Genomic DNA, 21,931 nt, shown 5'->3' on the forward strand with positions numbered 1-21,931 from the left:
TCCATCATCCCTCTTTTTGCGCCTCGAGGTCCCATAATAACAGGGGGGGGGGGGGTTTAAAGCGATTTTGCTTTTGACAAATATCGCGATGTCACCGTTACATCGCGGACGATTTGTTCTATTTCGATTGTACGATTTCGGCCGGGCTTTTTTTTTTCCACGCCCGAGTGTCGCCCGTCGCGCACATTCTCACCGGTGATGTTTGGTGGTCGTGTAGCTGGACGTTGGTCGATTCTTCAAAAAGCGGAACTAATCTCCGCGGCACCGGCGGTCGGTTCTTCACTGTCAACGTCCCGGGAATGCGACACTTCGGAGCGCAGGACCAACCCGGCCAGGGGCTGCGTTTCTTTCGACGTTCGCTCCGCTCCCTTCATCTATCAATATCAGATCATAAAACTTCCTCCAATTCCACGTTCTTCTTCCACTCTGGCTATCGCGTCTAACGCCGAACCTCGAAATGGAATTCCGAGACAAGAATGAACGCGAGAAATTACGTTATCTATTAAGCCTGACAAATAATTTGCTGAAACTTTCCGGAAACTCGTCCGCGTTGTCGTTTTACGTACTGTATTTCATAAAACACGATTATTAGGACAAAGTTATGTCGCGGCCATATAATTCCGAATTATTCAAAAGTATTCATTAATTCTGGAATTGCTAGCTTATCGTCGTTCATCGTCATGAAATTTTGAAAACTCATTGCAATATAGAAAGAGCCAGAGTTATAATTGACAAATGTAATTTGAATTCTCATCGTGCTTTTTACTTCCAAAATTGGCTCGAAAGAGTATAAAATGTCGCTGATAAAGCAGTGAATAAAAAACCAGGCTGGCAACGAATTAGTATGCACACGCACGGAACTTTAAAGTTAAAACCGGTACGAAATTGCATTTGTGCAACGACGAGAGGCGTGCTGGCAATTTGTTAATTCGAAACATCGCCCGGTAAGGGGGGACGGGCGGCATGATTGCGTCATTAACAACGAAAAAGCCCACCGACGGACGGTACAATGTAGCGATATTACATTTTTAAAATTACATGACCAATTGGGGATCGTAGATCGGAGAGGATATGTTTATGCATGAATCCACCTGTTAAAACGCGACGCATACTGACACAATTTATTTACACAGTTTGATAATTAATGCTATTTCGAGATAGAGGCGCGTGGAAATGAAAGCGAAATGAATTGCATTATTAGCGTTTAACGGAGCGATCGGAGATTCGAGCAGCTCGCGCTACTCGTGCCGGAGAAAGAGTTATCGGAACATTTTATACGTATTTAAATTTCGCATGTAACGTACGATATTTTTTTCGGCGATGTCGCTTTTATTCTACGGATCGGCGATCGGTGAGCGGGAGTTTTGTCGAAAAGTCAGGCCGAGCAGAAACCAGAATGCGGAGTCGCGCGCGGAGAGAAAGTTTGCGGGAGGAATGCCGACGAGATATCGCGCGCCGAGAATTTAAGCCGTGATATACGTACCGCATACATTAAGAGGCAACAGGAGAGTGATTTGTTAATATGATGAATTGCACCACCAGTGCAGCATCAGGCGCGTAGAAAGGGTATCGCGGGAGGAGAAGAAAAAAGGGACGGCGATTGAGATTCAGCATACGCCTGGCCGGACACAGGCCAGGTGTAATCGTCTTTTGATTTAGCCTCGAGTCATGCATCATGTCGACCATGCCTCGTTGCACCGAGCGATCTAGTAAGAAGGATTTTTACTGTTAATTCGCGCGGCTGACGTGATTGGCGATTGTGTGAATGAAGAACGCGAGGAGGAAGAAGGAGAAGCGTCGGCTATTGCGACATAATGACTTCAGCCCCCCCCCCCCCCCGAGGGTAAACCAATTGATGCTATTCATCCCGATGTGTACGCGTTCTTAAAGGAGGGCACTAGTTAACGTGAATTTTTCCTCTTCCTCCGTTCGAGCGGCGAAGTTCAGAGGTTAACTAACAGCTTCCTTGACTTAAACGCTACTTCGAAACTTCGATGTTCTCAGCTGTTATCCGACAATATAGCTTAAGAGCGAGATTACATGATACCAGCCTCCGACGTGGCTGTTGTTCGGAACTTATTATTGATTTGGAAGGAAATTGCCTGCGAAGGCAATGATTTAATTAGAATTAATGCGATACGCTCGATATCGGGGAGATATAAAAAAAAAAAACCTCACATAAGGAAACTGATGTACTTTCCTTGATATTTAGTACAGCTATCTGCGTTATTTCATTAATTCTACACATGTTATAAAGTCGCATAAAATATTTTACAACTGTTACATTTAATTGGATACTAAAAAGTTAATGCCGTCGGACACGTGAATGTTAAGCGCTGAACGGAAAGTTCTTACGATTTTACGTGACAGCGACGACGCTCGCTTAAGCGTTGGCCGTATAGCGGACGAGATTGCGGCGACTCTCGTCCGCGCTGTAAACTTCGGTTAATTAAGCGGCGGATTTAATTCGGGGTGCGGGGAGCGCGCGCCGCGGCCGGAGGGCCAATTTTCCGCGAATCGTCATTTATCGGGGCCGGTCTGCAAGGGTTATGCAAATTACGCCGCTTGGCATAATTCAGCGCCGCCCGGCAGCTCGCCGCTGTGCGAATTAAAGCCGGGCGTTCCCATGCAAATGCCCATGCCGCGCGTAGACGGTTACGGTGTGTCGTTCCAGCCTCGAAGGAAGACACGCGGTGACACGAGCAAATCAAGACATTGATATCCGCTTACCGCCGCGAAGGGAATGGAATTACGCTGAGCAAATTTGCGGAGCAGCACGAGGCGTTTCAGCTGTCTCGATACGCCCCGTGATACGGACGATACACGCTTGTTTCTACGACGAGAATGGTGAACATTAGAATGCCAACGCAGCTCTTTGTTACGCACCATTCGAGCCTGTAAATTATTCTGCTTTCGCAATCTAAAAAATCCTCAAGATTTTATTAATGTCAATTATAAAGTGACATTTTCATACAACTGTGTACAATTTCATGTTATAATAGATTCTGGTGTTGTTCAATGTTAAAAAATTGTATGGAAAGAGAAAAAGAGATTATTAAAAGTTACAAATTAATAAATGTTTGTACACATGCAAAAATATTTATTCCACTGCCAAGAAAAGCGATTACTAAACTTACTTTTTTCCTTTTAATAAATAATCTTCAGACTACCTTCAAAGAATAATTTCTTAGTAACAGTGTCTTAAAAAAAACAGTAGTTTTAAAATATCCTTATTACAAATTTTAGAAAAACTCGTTATTATATACTTGAAAATAGAATTTATACTTTCTCGAATAATATTATGAAATTAAATTTCTATTGCAACTTAATGTTGTTAATTAAAGGATTAATTTACTAAGATTTAGAATACATTTTGAATAAATTTGTTACTTATAATTTACGATAGATTTGCGCGGATTAATATAATTTATAAGCTTATAAATTATTTAAAGTAAGTAATACTTAATCCAAGTACATATTTTTCTGTGTGCACAAAAAAATTTATATAAAGCAAATCTTACTCGTTCAATAAATGTATTTTAAGACTCTTCATGAAATAAATAATTCTTTGCAAAGATAATTAAAAAAAAAAAACAATGAAAAGTGCTAACGTAAGAATAAATTTTTGTGTGTGTACAAAATACAAGATTTCTCTTTAACAATATTTTAAGATTAATTTTAAGAATATACAAAGATTTTTTGAGAAAATGAATGACAAACGAATGGAACGATTTGTATGGAAAATTCGTTTTTTAATGTTTTATACTTAAAGATCTAAATCGTTTTCTTTTCGGCGACAATTTTAACGTGGACTATACATACCATCGTCCACATATACGGAATACGCGAAATTTTCTGCTACCTTTTAGCCGCGGATGTCGTGGAATTCCACGACGAAATTGTTTCGGAACTATGTGGCTGGCTTTTTGTTTCGGTAACGCTGCAAAAATCCTGGCGAACGACAGTGAAAAAATGCTCTTCTTCCTTTCGCTGCCGTTTTGGCGGTGGTTTTTGCTCCGAAAATGTTCATCCGTCGCGAAACTTTCCCGTACACGCTTGCGCGAGAGCGGTTTTTCGAACATTTTTAATGCAAGCCACCCGCTAACGAGTTAACTTGATGAATGGCAATTTTCCCCCTCCTATTATTACATCGCTATTTTATCGCTATGCACGTAGATACGCCGGTATCTAAATTTTCAACATCGTCACGCGTTTAATTACTCGATCATATTTATCATACATTTGCATAACAGTAAACAGACATTCCGTATTTTAAAACAAAATGCGTGGAATGTAATGCGAGACAGAAATTATACTAATTAAAAAATACATTTTAGGAAAATAATGGAAAAAAATACGACAAATATAGTCGCAGGGATACTTCTTGATGATCAGATGGCGTTTAATTCAGCCCGCGAAATATTTCCGCTTCGTCGGAGCGTAAGGAATTTTAAGGCTGGTTAATTTATTCGACGCGCACGTAAGTCTTCGTCGCGTCGTCGGTGGCTATTCGTAATTTCAGTTTTCGTCATTTACGATTGGATTCCCCGCGAGAGCCCGAGAGTCCGGCTCGGAGAATCCTCGATAAGATCTCGGCTGCCTCCGCACGCATCCCGCACGATCTTCTTTTCGTTGGCGCGCAACCTTTCCGAAACGATCGTATATACCTACCCGTCTCATCCTCCGGGATCTTCCATTTCCTTTCGACGAAAAGTAATTATTTGAAAGACGATATACCGTCGGGGGTTTCGCGTTACACGCCGCGCTCGGCGACCTGTAACGCCGGCCGCGACGTGCGCGTCGTTACCCGGAAAACTTGTGCGCGTCTTTTTACAACCATGTTTTATTACGAGCGGAGATCCAGGCTGCGCAAACAGACGCCGTGCGCGCGTGTGCATCTCACGCTTTTAATGGGACCGCGTTGCGATAAATTCACCGACGTTCCCTTAATAGCTACCGTCATTCAAATCCTAAAGCACTCATTACGCACGCTCCGACGGAGGATACCCTTTCCCTGGATTTAATACCATAGAATTCGCGATTTGATACGCGTGACGCGTGTTGATATCTCCGCGCGGCAAGAATCAATCTTAAACTGGACGTAGTCCCGCGGCTAAAAACCCGCTGGCGGTGTGATGTTCGGGCCGCCCTACGCCTGTACTGCCACGCGAATTAATGACTTTACCGGGTACGAAGCCGATTCCACGTCATTCGATCGCGATACGTCTGGACGTTTCATAAACCACCCTCGAGCGGCGTGGGCGTTTTGTGCGCACGGTAGCGGGGTCCGGCCGGTACGGCCGGTGTGCGGAGCGTTGCTTCCCGCGTGTGCGTGACTTCGCGGCGCGTTAACGGAAGCGAGTAAAGCGCCGCGCGTACACAATCTGATTCACCGATCCCACTCGTAATTGCCTGTAGATCCCAATCGCGATTAGCCGGGAAATTAATACGATCCTGTGTCTGCGATTTATGTGTGACCCGCCCGTGGATTGCGCACGCACCGTGTCGGTAACTCGTGCGTAACCGCGTTGTTACGTCGTTGCAACGTTCAAAGGATCCGTCCGAGAACAGAACGCGTAGACTGCTCGCTTATCGCGGGTGATCGTGCGTCTTGAAACGTGATATTACGTTTCCGAGAGATGGTGGCCGTTTACCCGGTAAACACGTGTCGAAAGCAGCGAATAACATTAGTTGATACTTTTTAAACGGCTATAAAGAGAAGCGTTAGCTGTAGTCGGCTAAATCTTGCTCTTTATTTCTCGTTACGTGCAAAAGACGTGCGTTTTGTCATAAATGCATTAATGTGCATTTCCAAAGTAAATAACTTCGATCTCTTTAACTTACTCGGTGAGCTTCTGGTCCTTAGAATTATAAAAAGATAAGTTAAACCGAGTTAATCTACGTTGATTGAAAACTATCTTGACTAATATATTGGCAGTATATGTCCGTTTCTTTTTTAATTTACTTTGATTCTGACGTATCTAGGTCAGATTCCGAAAAGAACAAGTAACATTTTGGTCTCATCGGGCATCGAACGGTCCGACATTCCTCTATCGAGACCGCGCTGAGCTTCGATAAAAAGAAGTAAAAAGAGATAACCGGAGGCTTACGAGGGAATAAAAAGGGAGAATTTACAAGAGAAAGAGAGAAAGAGAGAGAAGAAGAAAGAGGTATTTCAGCTCGTGGTTGGTGAATCGCATAGCGTTAAAGGGTGGCCGGTACACCATCCCCGGCGACTCGGGTCAACAGGCATTGTCCGGCGGAATTACCACCAACGGGCCCCTGTGATTAAATGCTCCGCCTCTCATGCTTCCAAGAGGATCTGGAAAGCAGACGGGGGAGAGAGGGAGGGAGGGAGGAAAGAGAGAGCGAGAGAGAAGAGAATAAGGCCACTACAATATGTAGCAGGTAGAGAGAGAGAGAGAGAGAGAGAGAGAGAGAGAGAGAGAGAAGAGAGGAGAAAGCAACTAACGGGAATGGGAGCCGAAAGGGGAATAGCAGAGGAATATACGTACATACCTATATGGGGGCTGTTGACTCTGCCATTCGTACTTGCATACCTATACCTTCCCAAACCCCTCGACCTTTACCCCTATACGGTGACGGGATAATGCCCATTGTTTCAAGCATCCTACGCATCCTTGGTCCAGGACGTGATACCTGGGAGCCTTCCTCGAATGCTTGCGTCGCGATACGTCCAAATGGTACCTAAATACTCGCCTAAATGCAACTGGATCCCCTAACAGGCTTCCGCCTCCTCCGTATTCCGCTGAAGGACCGCCGGATACCTTGCCTGATGACGATCGGTATTCAGGTGCAAATTGGGCACATGCGGCCATGAATGTCATCTGTGATTTCCGACCTTCCCAACCGCTCGGTCATGTTGGTAGTTAAAGCGCGTCTCATTAGGCGGAATTTGCACCAATTATCGAATGCAATTGGTTGGAAATAATGAGCGGAAATAAATTGATATTAATTTAATCATAATGGAAGATATAAATTGATATAAATTCAATAAAAAAGTGATTATTATAAAAGATAATATTTTTGTTGCGCGATTAATAATTAATACATACTTGTTGATCTCAGAAATACATCAATATGACGAAATTAGCATTACAGCATATTTTATTAGTCAAACTTATTTTTTAAGTATTCATTTTTCGTGAATTTAAAACGTTATTAGTTTAATGTAATTCATTAATATTTAATATGACAATTTAATTTTAAACTTTATTTATTTTTTTTTAAATGTTATCTCCGTTATTTAAAACAACACATAAAAAAGTAATGTAAAATAATTGTTTTTTAATTACAGTTTACGTTAAAAATAACAAATAAAAGAAATGTGAGAAAATGATGCAATACGCAAATATTTGTTGTAAACTTTTATGTACAAATATGATCAATGTTTATACAACATATGTTTCTACATCCATTTTGCTAATACCACATATAATAACTACCCTATTTACAAAACTTTTGTCTCTCGTGTTATAAATTCGCGTTTTGTTTGCTTATGTAGGCAGTGTAAGTTTTTTAAAATGATCTTTTAGATCCATGGCCCCAGACGACTCTCAAGTACGTTGGCTGCGTCAACGCGTCCCATCAGTCTTAAATGATTTAGTAAATCTGCCAGAGCTGTGGCTTCGCGATGCCTGGCTTCCCATAAGTCCAAAATATGTTCCGTTGGACTCGCTTTCGTTGCAAAGTAGTCGACATATCTTAAAATATCGCTTCGGTTTAAATCCATTTTGCAGAAAAGTTCCGTAAAAAAAATATATGCTGTAAAGAAACGAAACTCACCGGTCTACTTGCAATCTTTGAGCCAGCATGCGCCAATCATTTCCACGTGCACTTGGCGGATCCAAACACTGGCAGAGTTGCTTTCTAAGCGTCTTAGAAAATCTACGAGAATCAAAATACAATTTCATACGCTTGGTTATAACTTGGTTACACTTTTTTATTGTCGAGAGTATAAAATATATTTTTATCGTCGATATAAAAAGTACCTGAAGGGTCTCGGTATAACGGATTCTGTGGACCTTGTTGAATTCTTTCCTCGTAAGACGACAGAGGATTCCGTCTTGTTACCGTTTCTCTTTATACTCATGTTATTCCTTTTTACAAGATCGAGATCGATCCTGAGAAGTAAGCCCTGATCCTCAAAACCACGTTGACAAGCACGAAACTCAAAGCCAAGCCTGAGATCGCTGACAACTTTTTCTATCCTAAAGGAGCGTCGAATACTAAGCCTCGAGGATGCCCAGATACGCCGGTAAGGTACTTCCTGTCGCTCGGCAAAGCCACTCTCTCGGTCTTCGAGATCGATACGAAGTGATGTGCCGCTAGCGCGAAATCCGAGAGTACTATGATCGATATAAATGCTACCCAAACGACGTTCCTGCGGAAGAATCACACACAATTCTTGCGAATAAGACAACCACAAAGTTTATTTAATTATGAATATCGAATATTGATTGAAAAAGTATTGGATATCTATTATTTTTAACTAAATGAAATTTAAACAGAAATTAAAATGCAAATTATTCTCTGTTTCAAAAACTATTTAAATTTAAATGTAATTTAAATGAATAAAATATAAATTTATTTTACTATATTTATTAAGATTTAAAATATATGTCTCATATACTCACTCGCTCGCTTACGAGCTTGAACGACGCCTTGGTGTCCTCGAGCACGTGACATCGAATGTGGTCGCGTTCGCGAGACGCGAACATCGCGACGCAGAGACGTTTTACGGCCAATCCAGGCGCCACCACCGAACTTTCTCCGGCCACCGCGTAAACACTGGGTGTCTCCGTGACGAGAAACACCCCGGAGTGGTCGAGCTGCGCAAACGGTTGACCGGGTAGATTCGTCGGATCGCCACCGAGCATCAACACTTTACGCCAAGTCGTCGCGGACGGCGAACCGCTCGAGCTCATCGACGAATTTGTGGAATTGTTCGAACGTGTCTCCAGATCGATCTCCGTGGACCACAGGCTCAGCTCCCAGTTTCCGGTTCTCAGCTCGGCGCAGTGCTCGAACTGCAGGATCACCGGCTTCACGAGGTCGACGTTCGCGGGACCGCATGCCACCACGGCGGACAGCAACGTGAATCCAGGTGGAAGATTCGGTCTGAAGGAATTTTCTCCGAGTACGGCGAGATGCAGGCTCTGCCGACGATTGCGCGGAATCGCACCTTCCGGCACCGACACCGAAACGCCCCCTTCGGGTACGACCAGAAGGGCGCCTTGCTCGTCAATTATGGCCTTCACGATGAAGCCACCGTCGTCCGTCGTGGCTCGTTCGTTCTCGTCCGGTCTTTCATCATCGTCCTGCTCGTCGTCGTCCTCGTTGGTGCTTTCCGGATTCGCCTGATACGTCGAACCTGAGGGTACACGTGCAAAAATTCGCGATAGATGAAAAGGCTTCGTCTGTACGCCAAAAAAAAGATTGCACACCTAAATTATTACATAATTTTGCGATGTTACTTCAAATTGTGAGAGATTCAAAGTATTTGCTCCCGAATTACTCGGGCAGGGAAGCGGATTTATCGAAACTGATTGCGTAAAGAGCTCTCGCGTTCTCAAATTTATGGGAATTTCTTACGAGAAGACCGTCCCTCCTCATTATCCGACATGCCGCGTCCTCGTTGCGAGTTCTTGCAAGAAGACCTGGTTACAGAGGAGCTCGGCGATGGTCTCGTTGTCGACGGTAATGACAATTGCGGAACGTCATAATGATGCTCGGAACAGGATCTGCACATTGCGCCAGCGCAATCGTAAGATTATGTAAATGTAACTGGATGCTGATTCGTATTATGTTATGTACCACGTTCTCATTATTTTTATTGGTACATAGAATATGTACCTGGGTAGCCTGGCGGCACTCGATTCGTCAATCACATGTTCGAGACGCCTGTCGCTAGTCAAAACCGAGCGCTCGTTCTTAGAAACGACTGATTTTGCGAGATCACCCGGACGGCGAAAGTCCAATCTCGCGACGCCGTACAAGGCCTCCATTCTTTCCTTCCGGCGCATCAGGCGAACGAAGAAAATCGTCGTTACGGCCAGAATTATCGCGGCTAAGCTCAGTGTGATCCACAATGCGAGGATATTTCTGTAATCGACCGCTCTAGTCGCTATAAGAAAGAATATCGATTTTTTTTTCTCTTTCCATCTTAGACGGAAAATATAAGTCTTAAAATTAATTGGACCGTTTATTTTTTACCTTCCTTGAATACTCTCGGCCCATCTTGCCCAAGCGCTGCATGCGACGAGAAGGGAAATGTTTCAAATAACAAAGATGCAACAACATATAATTTTAACATCAACAGTTTACATCGCGAGATACTACAAGAACTCTAGAGTAATTAATCACTTGGGAGGGGCCCCGCAGATTTCAATTTTCCATCCGTCGACGGACGGATTTTATCGATGAGTCAGCGCGCATGCAAAGTCATCAAATTTTACGAATAGCAATCGAATGCAGAGCCAAAAAGGACCGCTCGTTCCAAATAAATCGTTAGGCATTGAGTGCGAGTCACGAAGAACAATAAGAAGCAGAAACACGGCTGGAGCTCACCATTACATCGGTCCGCGGAGCAGGACTCAACGATGACGTCCTTGCCTTGACAGGGACGACCGCCGTTGCTCGGCGGGGGGTCGTTGCAGGATCGCCTCCTTACTCTCGTACAATCGGGACCGCATGCGGCCCACGAGGACCAAGTTGACCATCTGCCGTCAACCGCTGCGTACAACGAGGCGAAGTTGAAAATCTCGATTAGATTGCGATTACATCTGATTTGCGAGAGACGGCGAAAGAATGAATACATCTGTACTACGTATATATATCGATCGGGACGCGCACGTTTAAACGTTTAGCGCAATGTCAATGCGGGACCCGTGTTTGCATTAACTCGTATTCTATTACAATTCGCGACACACCATTACAATTTGCTCCGTATTATTTTGAGTGGCGTATGAGCGAGTCTTTGTATTCCACCTACCGGGGCAGGAAGGATTGCATTCTACCCTTTGTGTGGCTGGCCCTGGGCACGTTTGACCGCCGTTGATTGGAACGGGATTTGTACATGTTCTTGTCCTCTTTTGTACGCCTCTACCACAGCGAACGCTACATTCTGACCATCCGGACCAGGACGACCACCCGCCGTTCACTGAGAATGGATCGAGAAGAGAAAAAGAAAAGGATACAGCGGCGAAATTAAAACGGGAACAAATAACACCTTGTTACATCCCGCGGCACGAACAGGTCGGGGCACCGTGAGTGAGTCACTTATCCAACGCAACGTCAATTAAAAAATAAGAGAATCAAACGATCATCGCGAAATCTGCAAGCGCATCCACTATAAATTTAGCTATCGACGAGGAGCTTATATATGACTATGCGATGAATAAAGCGTAGAATAATAATAACGTGATGACTATACAAATTTTTTAATATAGATTTATACGTTATAAATAAAACATACAAGAGGAATTTTTTTTTATTTCGGATAAATTGTTGTAAAACCATAAGTTTTTTTGGCATTTTTATCCATTCACTTCCTCAATTATCGCACATGAGCGTTCTTTAACCGCATCTGTCCGGCTTTCGTGCAGCAAAAAGAAAATTGCTCACCATAAACGGTGAGCACCGCCGGTTCGCTGACTCTCCTCGCGGCGATGTTCTCAGCGACGCAGGAGTAGTTCCCTTGATGCCTCAATTCGGCCTCCCCGAGGAGCAGATGCCCGTCGGCGGATTGCACAAAGCCGGTCGCCGAGGACATCTCGTTGGGGTTCGCGTCGGCGGAGACGGAGGCTGCGCCGGCGGCGGCCGTCTCGAGAGGAGAGCCGTTCCTAAGCCAATAAACCTTTGGCGATGGTACACCCAAGGGGGGCGAGCATCGCAGTTCCGCATTACGACCGACTTCCACGGACAGCGAGTACGGCGGTGACAGGAAGTGCTTCTTCAGATCTACATCGACAAGATCGGGGCCGCCCGATATCGGACGGTTTTTTAATATTCCATGTTAGGAAACACGCGCCATGTTCGAGAGGACGTCGGAATGAGGAGCGGGAAATGAGAAGGGAGAGTGGCACTCAGCGATATTAGGGCGCGCGTACAGACGTGCGAAAGGGCTTTCACCGTTTCCGCCCGGTTCCTCCATTTCCTATCAGAAAGGACGGAGAAGGATTTGCGGCGCGTGAACCACGGTACGCATAACGGCGGTCATTCGTTCGATGTGGCTATCCGTCGCGGCATTATTTGCCGTACCATGTCCGCGTTCAAAAAGCGAGGCTTTCATATCGCTCGTGAAGAGCACAAGCACCGACCGAAGCCCTGGCATAGTACCCCGACGCGGCGGTTACGCGCTTTAGAAGCACGGAATTCTATGCCGCGGTATGCAGACCGGACTGATGGATGATATGTCCGACATCACAAAGTATGCCGCATTATGGACCATCTAGACCGATTCAAATGCATTCCGGCTTGCGCTGCTTTTGCTGGCTTGGAGATTTCGCCTCATGTCCCAAAAATAATTTTAATGCGCCATTAATTTAAATTTTATTCATGTCTTTTAGAAGATCTGACTTTTTTTTCTATTCGCCCATAGATTTGCGCACGACAATTCGTAAAAGTGACTCAGCGCAAAAAATTATTTCTGTTTCTAAACTCTAGATAATAAAACAACATAAACCTGAATTTAAAACACAATCAATTAAAGATAAGCCCTCATTTAATCAAATAAATTTTCGGTTTCAAAATATAGTTTTAAATTAAAAAAGAAGTATTGTATAATATTAAAGTGATTATGAATTTTATGATATTAATTTTATACTTTGTGAATATTGCGATATTTTTTCAACTTACATTTCAAGGCTGACAATTTATTCAAAGAATATTTTGATAAATTTAAAAATATTACACAAAAATGTCAAAGATTCCACTGATCAAATAATCATCTGTAATAAATTTTTACTTCGAATTTTCATTGTGCGATTTAATCATTCGTTTCTCAGGCGTCTCATTTTGTTCAGTATCGCCATCCGAATGTATTTCACATAATCTTAAAACATTCAAACATAAATAAATCCAAGCGCGCCGTATTATTCGCCAAATTAATTGCCGGCACTTCGTTTATTCGGAAATAGAATAAGATCGTTGTGCAGAAAATCGTTCTCGATTGCAAATCGTACACATCGATTCGATCGACATCCTGCATTCAATTTCGAAAGCGCGTCCGTTTTCTGTTTGCACGCAAATACCGATTTAATTTTGCATCCTGTTTGCCACGCTTGTTTGCGTGGCGTGGTGCGACTCGAAATGTCTAAATGAAAATTGCTCTTGCGTTGCACCTTTTACGAAGCGCTCAATCCCGAAGCAATCCCGCATCGTTATTGGAATCACATACACGAAATACCAAAATACACTTTTCATATGGCTTATCGCGATGTACATGCGACTTTATTTTAGCTTTGATAACCCATGAGTGTTCTGCAATGAATAACAGAGGCCTCCCCCCCGCCCCTCCTCGTTTCCACTCTGAAAAAAACGCAACGCCATTCCGGGGCTTATGCGTCTGTCGTTTCATTTGCGATAGAATATCGATTAGATTTTGTACTCGATTTGCGCGTCACAGGACACTTGATGAAAACCGAATCGCGTCCGCTTTGTCCCTTTAATTTGTTCCACCTTTTATACCTTTTTTTACTACAAGGTGTGCGGAGAGAGTCGAGGTTTACATCGAGTTTTCTTCAAAAGCTTTAAACGAAAATTGTGTTACAAAAATCACATTGATAAAATTACTAATTAACTGTATGGCAAAATAAACCAAGAGCGCTCCTCATTTATCACGATAAAATGTAATTTTTAGTTATCGTAAATTAGCACGGGATTTCTGAGACAATTTTCCATAGATTACAAAAAAATACTATTAAATATTTCTATATCGATTCAGTAACATTACAAATACCAACAGACCAAAATAATAGAATTTTTACAATCTGAATTAGCATATAAATTACAGAGAACGCTCGAAATAGTTGCCGCACATCTGTGCAAAAGCCTCGTTCTTCACCTCGTATTAGTGTGAGGGAAAGTGACGTAATCTCCTGAGTTAGAGCACCTCACGTACCTCGGAAACGAGGGGCATGGTCATTACCGCAATGAGAGAAAGAAAATCCTTCCGTCGCGTCGGTAAACTGTACATTCAAAGAGAAACGAGGGGAAAGACAGGAAATACAGGATAGCATGGAAGAAGACCGAGAGGGAGAGAGAGAGAGAGAGCTCTTCTACTCACAGGCGACCTCAACCGTAGCGGGCTGCCCTCGAATTTGACCTGGTCCCGACCATGCCACGCACTCGCACTTGAATCTCTCCCTCCCAAAGTACTCCTCGACCTCGTTCCTCGTCACGTTCAACTCGACCTCGACGACCCTCGTTCCGGTACGAGGGTCGACGAAATCCTGCTGCTGCGAACGTTCGGCCCGGTCACCGTTGCAGCGAAAATACACCTGCGGAAAAGAGCGGCGGAGGGCCGACGGAGGCGTGTGTAGTTTCGCGTGCCATGAAAGAAACAGCTTGTCTTCGTTAAATTGCGGCTAAGTGGGTAATAAGAACGAGGAATAAGAGAGGAGAGCGAGCTGCGCATGAGACTCGAGCGAAGAAGGAGATAAAGACAAAGGCATTTTCTGGAAAGCACTCACGAGGGGGAGGGGGGAATTATGTGTGAGAACGCCGCGAAAATGATACCTCTGCGTATTCATATAATGCCACCGAGTAACTTGTAAGCGTAACAAGAAGATATGTAAGAACGCACAGGAATCTTCGCAAAAGGGTATTATTGTATCCAAGACATAAATTATAACATATATAATTACGTGAAATGCGTACCTGAAGGGCGTGCGCGGCACGGCAGTGCAACGTCGCCGGTTTCCCTTTGACGACAAACGTGTCGACGGGCTCCGCCAGGAAAATCGGCAGGGAACCGCCCACGATAAGATCGGTATCGCTGGCTATAGTCGCGGTCTCGTAGTCACCGTAGTCGTAATCCTCGACGGGATAACTCTCCTCGTCGTCCTCCTCGGCGTCGTCCTCCTCCTTCGTACCTACGGCGAGAGCAACGCAGCACACGCTTATCCCTCTTGCGGGCGCAGAAAAAAAAAATCGATAATTCCAGCGCGCGCTTCATTCCGCAAAGCCGATAAAGCCGTCAGCATAATCCCCCGCCGGCATTATCCATACGTCCCCGAAATTTTTCATATCGGATCGATTGAATTAAATCGTCGCCGCGGGCTCGCGCTCCTCTTGGTCCATCGGAGGGATTAAGCCGCGTCACCGCGATAAAGAGAAACGTCGGTGGAGACCGCGTTATCGGATTACTAATGGCGCATTATCGGATCCAATAACGTCGAACAGCGCGGGATCCATGTATATATCCGATCTTCTTCCCCCGCGAAAGTGTATCGTTATCCGAAGACAGGCGTACGCGCGCTTCCCGAAACGTCACGTTATATTTAAACGTCGAGTTCGGATACGACGGGAACGGTAAAGTCGGGCTTAACGATGCGTGGCGGATTTTACGCCGTGCAGTGTGTATATCAGCCCAGGCGGGAGGAAGCTCACGCTCGCGCTTAGATCTCCCGGACTTTACGCTTCGTGTTCGCCGTCGCTCGCTCCTAAAGTCCCGCGGGGAAACTTTATTACACCCCGAGTAACTGCGCGCCTCTCTCGCTCTCTTTCTCTTGTTGTTTGAGTGGTCGCGGTAAACCAAGCACCGGCGGACGATGATTACCCCTCGCTGTCACGCTCATGAGAAAACATGTCACGATCCGCGGTGAAGGGGCTTTCGCGAGGAACGCGAGGCGTAAATTTACGCCGCGATTCGTACGGCCGTGCCGTGCGCGCCGCCGGCCCGGGGCGAAATGAATTTTCGGCCTCTCCGGAAAGTGCTGGCGCGCTTCCGCGTGGCAGCAATAGCGTTGCCCGAAAGCTTGGAACGAGACATATATTTTGGCAAATCGATTTCTTGAATTTATAACGAAATATGTACGTTTTTAATATATGAAATAAATATGTCATCAAATTTCAAATAACAGGAGCATGCGAGACAGTTACATTTCGTGCAAATTATCGCTTCAAATGTCTGTCACCTCAAAAAGTGGGGGTTTTGTTAATGTACAGTAGTTCCTTGATGTCACAATCAATATGTGTCGCTAATTTTTGAATTTGCTCGAATTTTAACATGTCACATATAGAATTGGTAAATTCTGCTTCTGTCAGTTAGATTGATTAAGTGCAATATATTCGTATCACAGTATTTGCTAATCACTTATCTACCTTAGTTAATTTTTACACACATACAATTTTTGCTGTCGTTGCAAGATCAGTTTTTTTCATAAAATTGGATGGATTTATTATCGGATATCGGAGATAGCTGACGAGTGTCATCAAACTTAAATTTACTTTGGTACTTCGTTACTTACTCTCGAGCGTGCTGGCAAGACGTAGCAGCGTTAAGAGAAGAATACTGATCCTTAGCTCCATCATTACCTCACATTTCACTTAAATCGGTCTTTTATTTGATGCCACTCGGAGAAATTAAGTACACAATAAAACTGTGTATTCTACGCTGACACGTTTTACTGGCGTCGCGCTTGTTATCCACGAACGATTTCGGCCTCATAGCCATCGATGACCATTGTCGAATTTAATTTCTATAATTTTTAATAAATATCCGCAACGCATGGTGGCGTGTTATTACCGATGAATCATTCATCGAGACAGATCAAGCGGAGATTGAAGAGATTCCGTTCGTTCGAATTTCTCATTTTGCAGAAGGAGACTCCGTCGTTTTCTTGAAAAATTCCATAAATAATTAGTCGCGAGTCATCCCGATGACTACATGACGAATTTGAACGAGGGTGCTCGCACTTGCATGGTTGCACTCGCGTTCGAGCGTGCGAAAGAGGGGGACACGTGACCGGCTTCGAGTAGCCCCTCGCGTACGGCAGCGAGCGAGAAGAGGGAAAACGAGGAATTCGCTGTAAGGGAGGGTGGTTACACGATGCTCGCGGGTCGACACGCGGTGGACGACTGAACTTGCCGACGTGCGCGCACCTCTATATATACATATATATACGTCTCACTTCGATACCGACGCTCTTCTTCATCCCCTTGTCGTCGGGGGTGCTGTTCGCTGCTGCTGCTGCTGCCAGTGGTGGCGGTATCTGCGGCGGCGACGGCGACGCCGGCGGCGGTGGTGGTGGTGACGTTGATGGTGGTGGTAGTGATAGTGGTGGTGGTGGTGGTGGTGATGGTAGTGGTGGCGGTGATGCTGGAGGTTGCGCTTTCTTCCGCGAATGTTCTCCTTCCGCGTTGAGCGATGATCGACATATCACTCTCGCGCAAAATGTGTGCGACCCTCTAACTCTTACAGTCGCCACAAAAATCCTCGTATAATCCTCCATTTTTTTACTATTTAGTACAAAACTGTATCTGTGTTTTTCTGTTCATGACAATTCTCGTACTTTTTTTCCGAAATAAAAAAATATATATTACACGTAAGAAGCGTATATAATCGTTCTTTTTTTTTTATGAAGGTCTAGTGACTGTGAAGCGCTTATTCACTTCTGCAGTACTTCAACCCTTCAGCGCGTCGTATGGGACATCATTGACATAATCGACGACGATCCAAGTCGGGAATAAAAGAATGATCGAGAGCCATTTGTTTTTTAACGAAACTCCCGACTTGTGGTTGGGACATCTCTGCTGATAAAGCCGAGTGCTTGTCGGCGCGTTGGAGGAGCGGCATTGTTGTGCGACGAAACGTCGATACATCCGTTCCTTGACGATTCAATATTCATCTACCCTCTCATTCACGATGCGTCGCAAAGCCAAACGCCGTTAGCCTCGAGGTCATTGTTATCGCACCTCGCGTCTACCATCGCGGTGCTTTGGTGTCGAAGAAGTGAATGAATATCGCTCGAGCATCCGCTTGATCGAGGAGGGGAGCCTTAGAAGAGGATCCTTACGGGGAACATATGGGATTTCCTACGGTCGATCACACTGCCGATCCGCTCGAACGTGAAATCGGATCCAACCGCGAGAACGAGTTTAGACGCGTCGTCATAGTGGTGCGATCCTCTAGCCTCCCGACCTCGGTATAAGGGTAGGTGTAACGGTAAACGGAGCTTCCGAATCGCTTGGTTACACATCCAGAAAACCGATATCTTGTTGCGCGTAATACTTGGCGTAAATAGATCGGAGCCCGTGTCACGTCAGATCGCGCCACAAGAGAGAGAGAGAAAGAGAAAAATCTTGAGTGAAAACTTTATATACCTTGAATTCACTTTGGAGTTTTATAAGTGTTTCAGGCAACAGGCATCTTTCGGTGACAAGAATTGTACATTTCTTATCGTATGCATTTTGCTCTTTTTGTGTATTTTTATAGTATATTTTTATATTTATCATCAGAGCGAATTATTAAAATCGAGATACCGAGTCGGCAAATATTTTCCTAGTGACCTATCGCATTCTCGGGTGCCCGCGACCGACGTGCCTTTTCACAAACAAACATTAAAGCGCATTTCTGTCCACGATAGAAGTTCCGTCTCGCTCTGTTTATTCTAAGTATCTCACGCTCAACTAGACAAGAAAATCCCCACGGCGCTCGCCCGCCGTAATTAATGATACCCTACGGGAAAGGATTAACGTGTACACAAAGTATGCACATTAGTGCCCGATCGGAGTTCGGCATGCATCGCGATAACGTTTAAGGCGCTCTCCATGCCGGGCATTAAGGTGGCTGCAGCAGCATCGAATGGCCTTAATCCGGATCTATATAGCACACCGGTGTGCGGCTGCCATTATGCATTATACTCACATGTATATCGGTTCGCCGCGACGTCGAAGCTTGACTTATGCCGATGGCCCTCACTCGCAGATGGTTATCTCTCGCCTTTACGAGAGAGAGCCGATCCCTACGTAGTCCGTGCAAGCGCAACGTGCTTAAGCGATTTAACGTAAACACACGTAGCAATTTGTCCCGGGCTTTATGTCGCCCTCGGGAAAAAGGAACCCACGCGCTCGTTCCGTACAGTTCGGAAGAGAGAGAGGGAGAGAGAGAGAGAGAGAGAGAGAGTGAAAAAGACGTAGGACGTCCGTGAGGCACGAGAGAAACTATACGAGAGGAGAGGAAAAAAAGGAGAGCACAACGTAGGACGCAGGAACAATACGCGGCTCGTTTTCTTCCTTCGACGATATTTTACGGGTGAAAATAACGGAGAAAGGCGCGCGCGCGCGCCCGCGTTTCATTAACAGCGGCGAGCTACGTGTGACGTCTTGTTCGGGCGAGAACCTCTTTCGGGGGCAGCCAATTGCGATCGTCCATTTTTGCGTTAGCGTGAAAATCAACGCTTGGGTAAAAGCGAATGAAGAAATAAAGTGGGCGAGTTTATCATCGGGTATTGAGGCAGGTCTTCGCTCGTAGACATTACGTCATATCGACGTACTCCGTGCGGCGTACGCGGCGGGGTATGAATTACCGCGTGCTTGTTCCCCGCGTGTAGCACGTTGTATATCACGCCACATCTAGATAAGCCGCCGTTGGAATTATTAACGCGCGTGGCTGCCGCGATGACTCGGGACGCTCGTTTACATTCGCAGTTTTACGCGAAAAATTAGAAGGCGTAACCTATCTCGCCTGCCCGCAGTCATCTAAATCATTATCGGACAGGCCGAATGGGGGAATCACGATTTTAATATTGAGACTCGGATTCTTTTCGCGGAGACGAGAAAATATATATGGACGCACGTTGAATATACGAAAGTGCACGAGCCCCAAAGAGACGCGAAAAACTCGACGAAGTAAATCTCTCCCCTTCTCTCATTCCACGCGTTGACGTGTTATCAATCGCGAATAATATTAATTAGTCATTTCGAATGCAAACAAGATACGGGATCGGACCGCATATCGCATATTGTTACAGCCGTCTTTGTTCTATGTCACGGCATAACATAATGCACAGGCCATGGGGGCGTTTCGTGTCGAGCGACGTTTAGTGGAAATCACAATTCGCATAACGAGATAATCGGCAGGCGTAATTAAAAACAATGTCGCGTCACGTATGATTATGCGCGGCTTGCAAACCGGTGACAATGAATATTGCCCGATTGCCAAACAGACACCGCGCGTAATTGGCTTCCGCGTTGCGGCCGTTAAACGCCGGACGATAAACACGCTTAACGCGTATCGTCAAATATGTCGCGCGATGATCAATGCGATTGACAGAATGCGCGGACAACGGCGAGCGCGTACGTATAGCGACGCGGCCGGCGATTTAATCATTAAATGCGACGGCAGCGGCCGGTGGCATAATCCGCGACATTTGCTCGCAAATGAACTTCGTCCGCCGTTCGGCAAGGCGTGAAACGCTCGCGAAGTCACGCGCGTGTCGGGCGAATTGAAGGTGCCGCGATATGTCATTTCGGCGAAGCGGCTTGATAGAAATGCGGACCGCGTCCGCGTGACCGCATTCGCGGGCCACTATTTTCGACCGGCTGCAAGCCAAAGACCCGCGGCAACGCTGCACCGTGACGATCGATTATTAATATACCTCTTCGGTGTAAATTATATAATATCGTCGGTCCTCTATTATTTCCACCCTTTTCGCGCGAGACCTTCTGAAAATTTGACGCGTTCTGCCACGCGATTTGTCTCGACGATAAAAATAGGAATGAGATCGTAAATTATTTCGTCGATAATAACTTCGCTATACGAATCGTGTACAATAAATCCATGCCCAACTGTTCCGTAAATTTATTTTTATCTGTAATTGCTTTTCAGTTTGCGTAAGAAACTTGAAATTTATTTAAAGAAAGAGAATATAGCTCTTCCGGATATGGTATATATAATTCTCTTCCCCCCATGTACAAAGACATCGCATCACCTCAAGTCATTCCTTCGCACAATTCCATTGATGTGATACATTGTATAAGTACAGCGTTGTGCGATCTGCTGTATTACTTCAAATCGATAACCGTGCTCCTCGCTACTCTCTTGGCGTCTGTCTATACATTTTAACGGAACGCCATTGGTATGTACGTGTACACGAGGTTAAGGAACCGTACTATTTTTCTCTCATCGATTGGATCCCTCCCAAAGGGTTGCCCGTAGAATCTATCTCTCCTTAATATTTCAGCGAGCGTGCAGCTGTTGTCTTCGCAAACTCGAGAAAACCCGCGGCTATCCCTTACATATATCCGACGAAAAATAAGTCATGACGAGAAATAAGAAGACCCGGCCCTCTCGTACACGGCTCGCACTCGCGGCGATGTCATTCGTTTTGGAAGTACGTGGTGTGCAACTGTTATTAATTCAATGAGTGCTAAGGGGACCCAAGGACCAACCGCCGAGAAAGCCGGAATGCCTATTAGCCATCGGTTATTCATGTTGAAAGTTCGTCGCACGCAAAACAGCGTGCCGCAGCTGCCTCGACGGAACGGCATTGGTCTTGCAACGCCAAGAAGCGTGTAATCAGCAGGAAAAAGTGGATATTGATGCGTGAATATTTTGTTGTACAAGAAGACTAATAAAACATTCGGTTAAGCAGAGATCTCATTGCATTACTGTTACATTAATATTAATATGCAAAAGAGCGTTTAGAGACCATTAAAATTGGACATTAGTCATTCAATTTTATTATTCATCTTTGCCTTTTAATTTCATTTTTATTTTAAAATTGTATTACTTTTGTTCCTTATCATTTTTAGGAAACATAGTTATTGTCTAAGATAAAATCATAAAAAATATTTGGCCTATTCGTTTTTTTTTTATCTTCTGTATCTCTGATGCTCATATATGAGGAAAAAAATGTTTTACCAAGTAGAAATATTGTTTGCCTTTCACCACTCGCGTGCGGCT

General features: G+C 44.8%; 1 protein-coding gene and 1 long non-coding RNA gene across 3 annotated transcripts; one reads left to right on the plus strand and one right to left on the minus strand.

Annotated features, from left to right (window-relative positions):
* Positions 1-7,375: 7,375 nt before the first annotated feature.
* On the minus strand, positions 7,376-17,087 carry LOC105828808 (netrin receptor UNC5C). Of its 2 annotated transcripts, XM_012667323.3 has the most exons (13): positions 16,494-17,087; positions 14,902-15,116; positions 14,309-14,522; positions 11,647-11,982; positions 11,015-11,182; positions 10,591-10,755; positions 10,237-10,272; positions 9,877-10,147; positions 9,616-9,764; positions 8,658-9,394; positions 8,013-8,404; positions 7,807-7,908; positions 7,376-7,724 (listed from the first exon to the last, which is right to left on the minus strand). In XM_012667323.3, exons 1-13 carry the CDS (start codon positions 16,555-16,557, stop codon positions 7,553-7,555), a joined length of 3,021 nt encoding a protein of 1,006 aa, XP_012522777.1. In that variant the 5' UTR covers positions 16,558-17,087; the 3' UTR covers positions 7,376-7,552. The 2 variants fall into 2 exon arrangements, with proteins under 2 accessions (XP_012522777.1, XP_012522779.1); XM_012667325.3 differs by lacking the exon at positions 10,237-10,272.
* A 146-nt stretch (positions 17,088-17,233) lies between these two features.
* Positions 17,234-21,621, plus strand: LOC105828807. Its single transcript, XR_003625993.2, has 2 exons — positions 17,234-21,104; positions 21,210-21,621. It is a non-coding gene; the product is annotated as an uncharacterized LOC105828807 (long non-coding RNA).
* Positions 21,622-21,931: the final 310 nt, after the last annotated feature.

The sequence above is a fragment of the Monomorium pharaonis genome, chromosome 3 (assembly GCF_013373865.1).
Source record: "Monomorium pharaonis isolate MP-MQ-018 chromosome 3, ASM1337386v2, whole genome shotgun sequence".
Taxonomy (NCBI): Eukaryota; Metazoa; Arthropoda; class Insecta; order Hymenoptera; family Formicidae; genus Monomorium; species Monomorium pharaonis.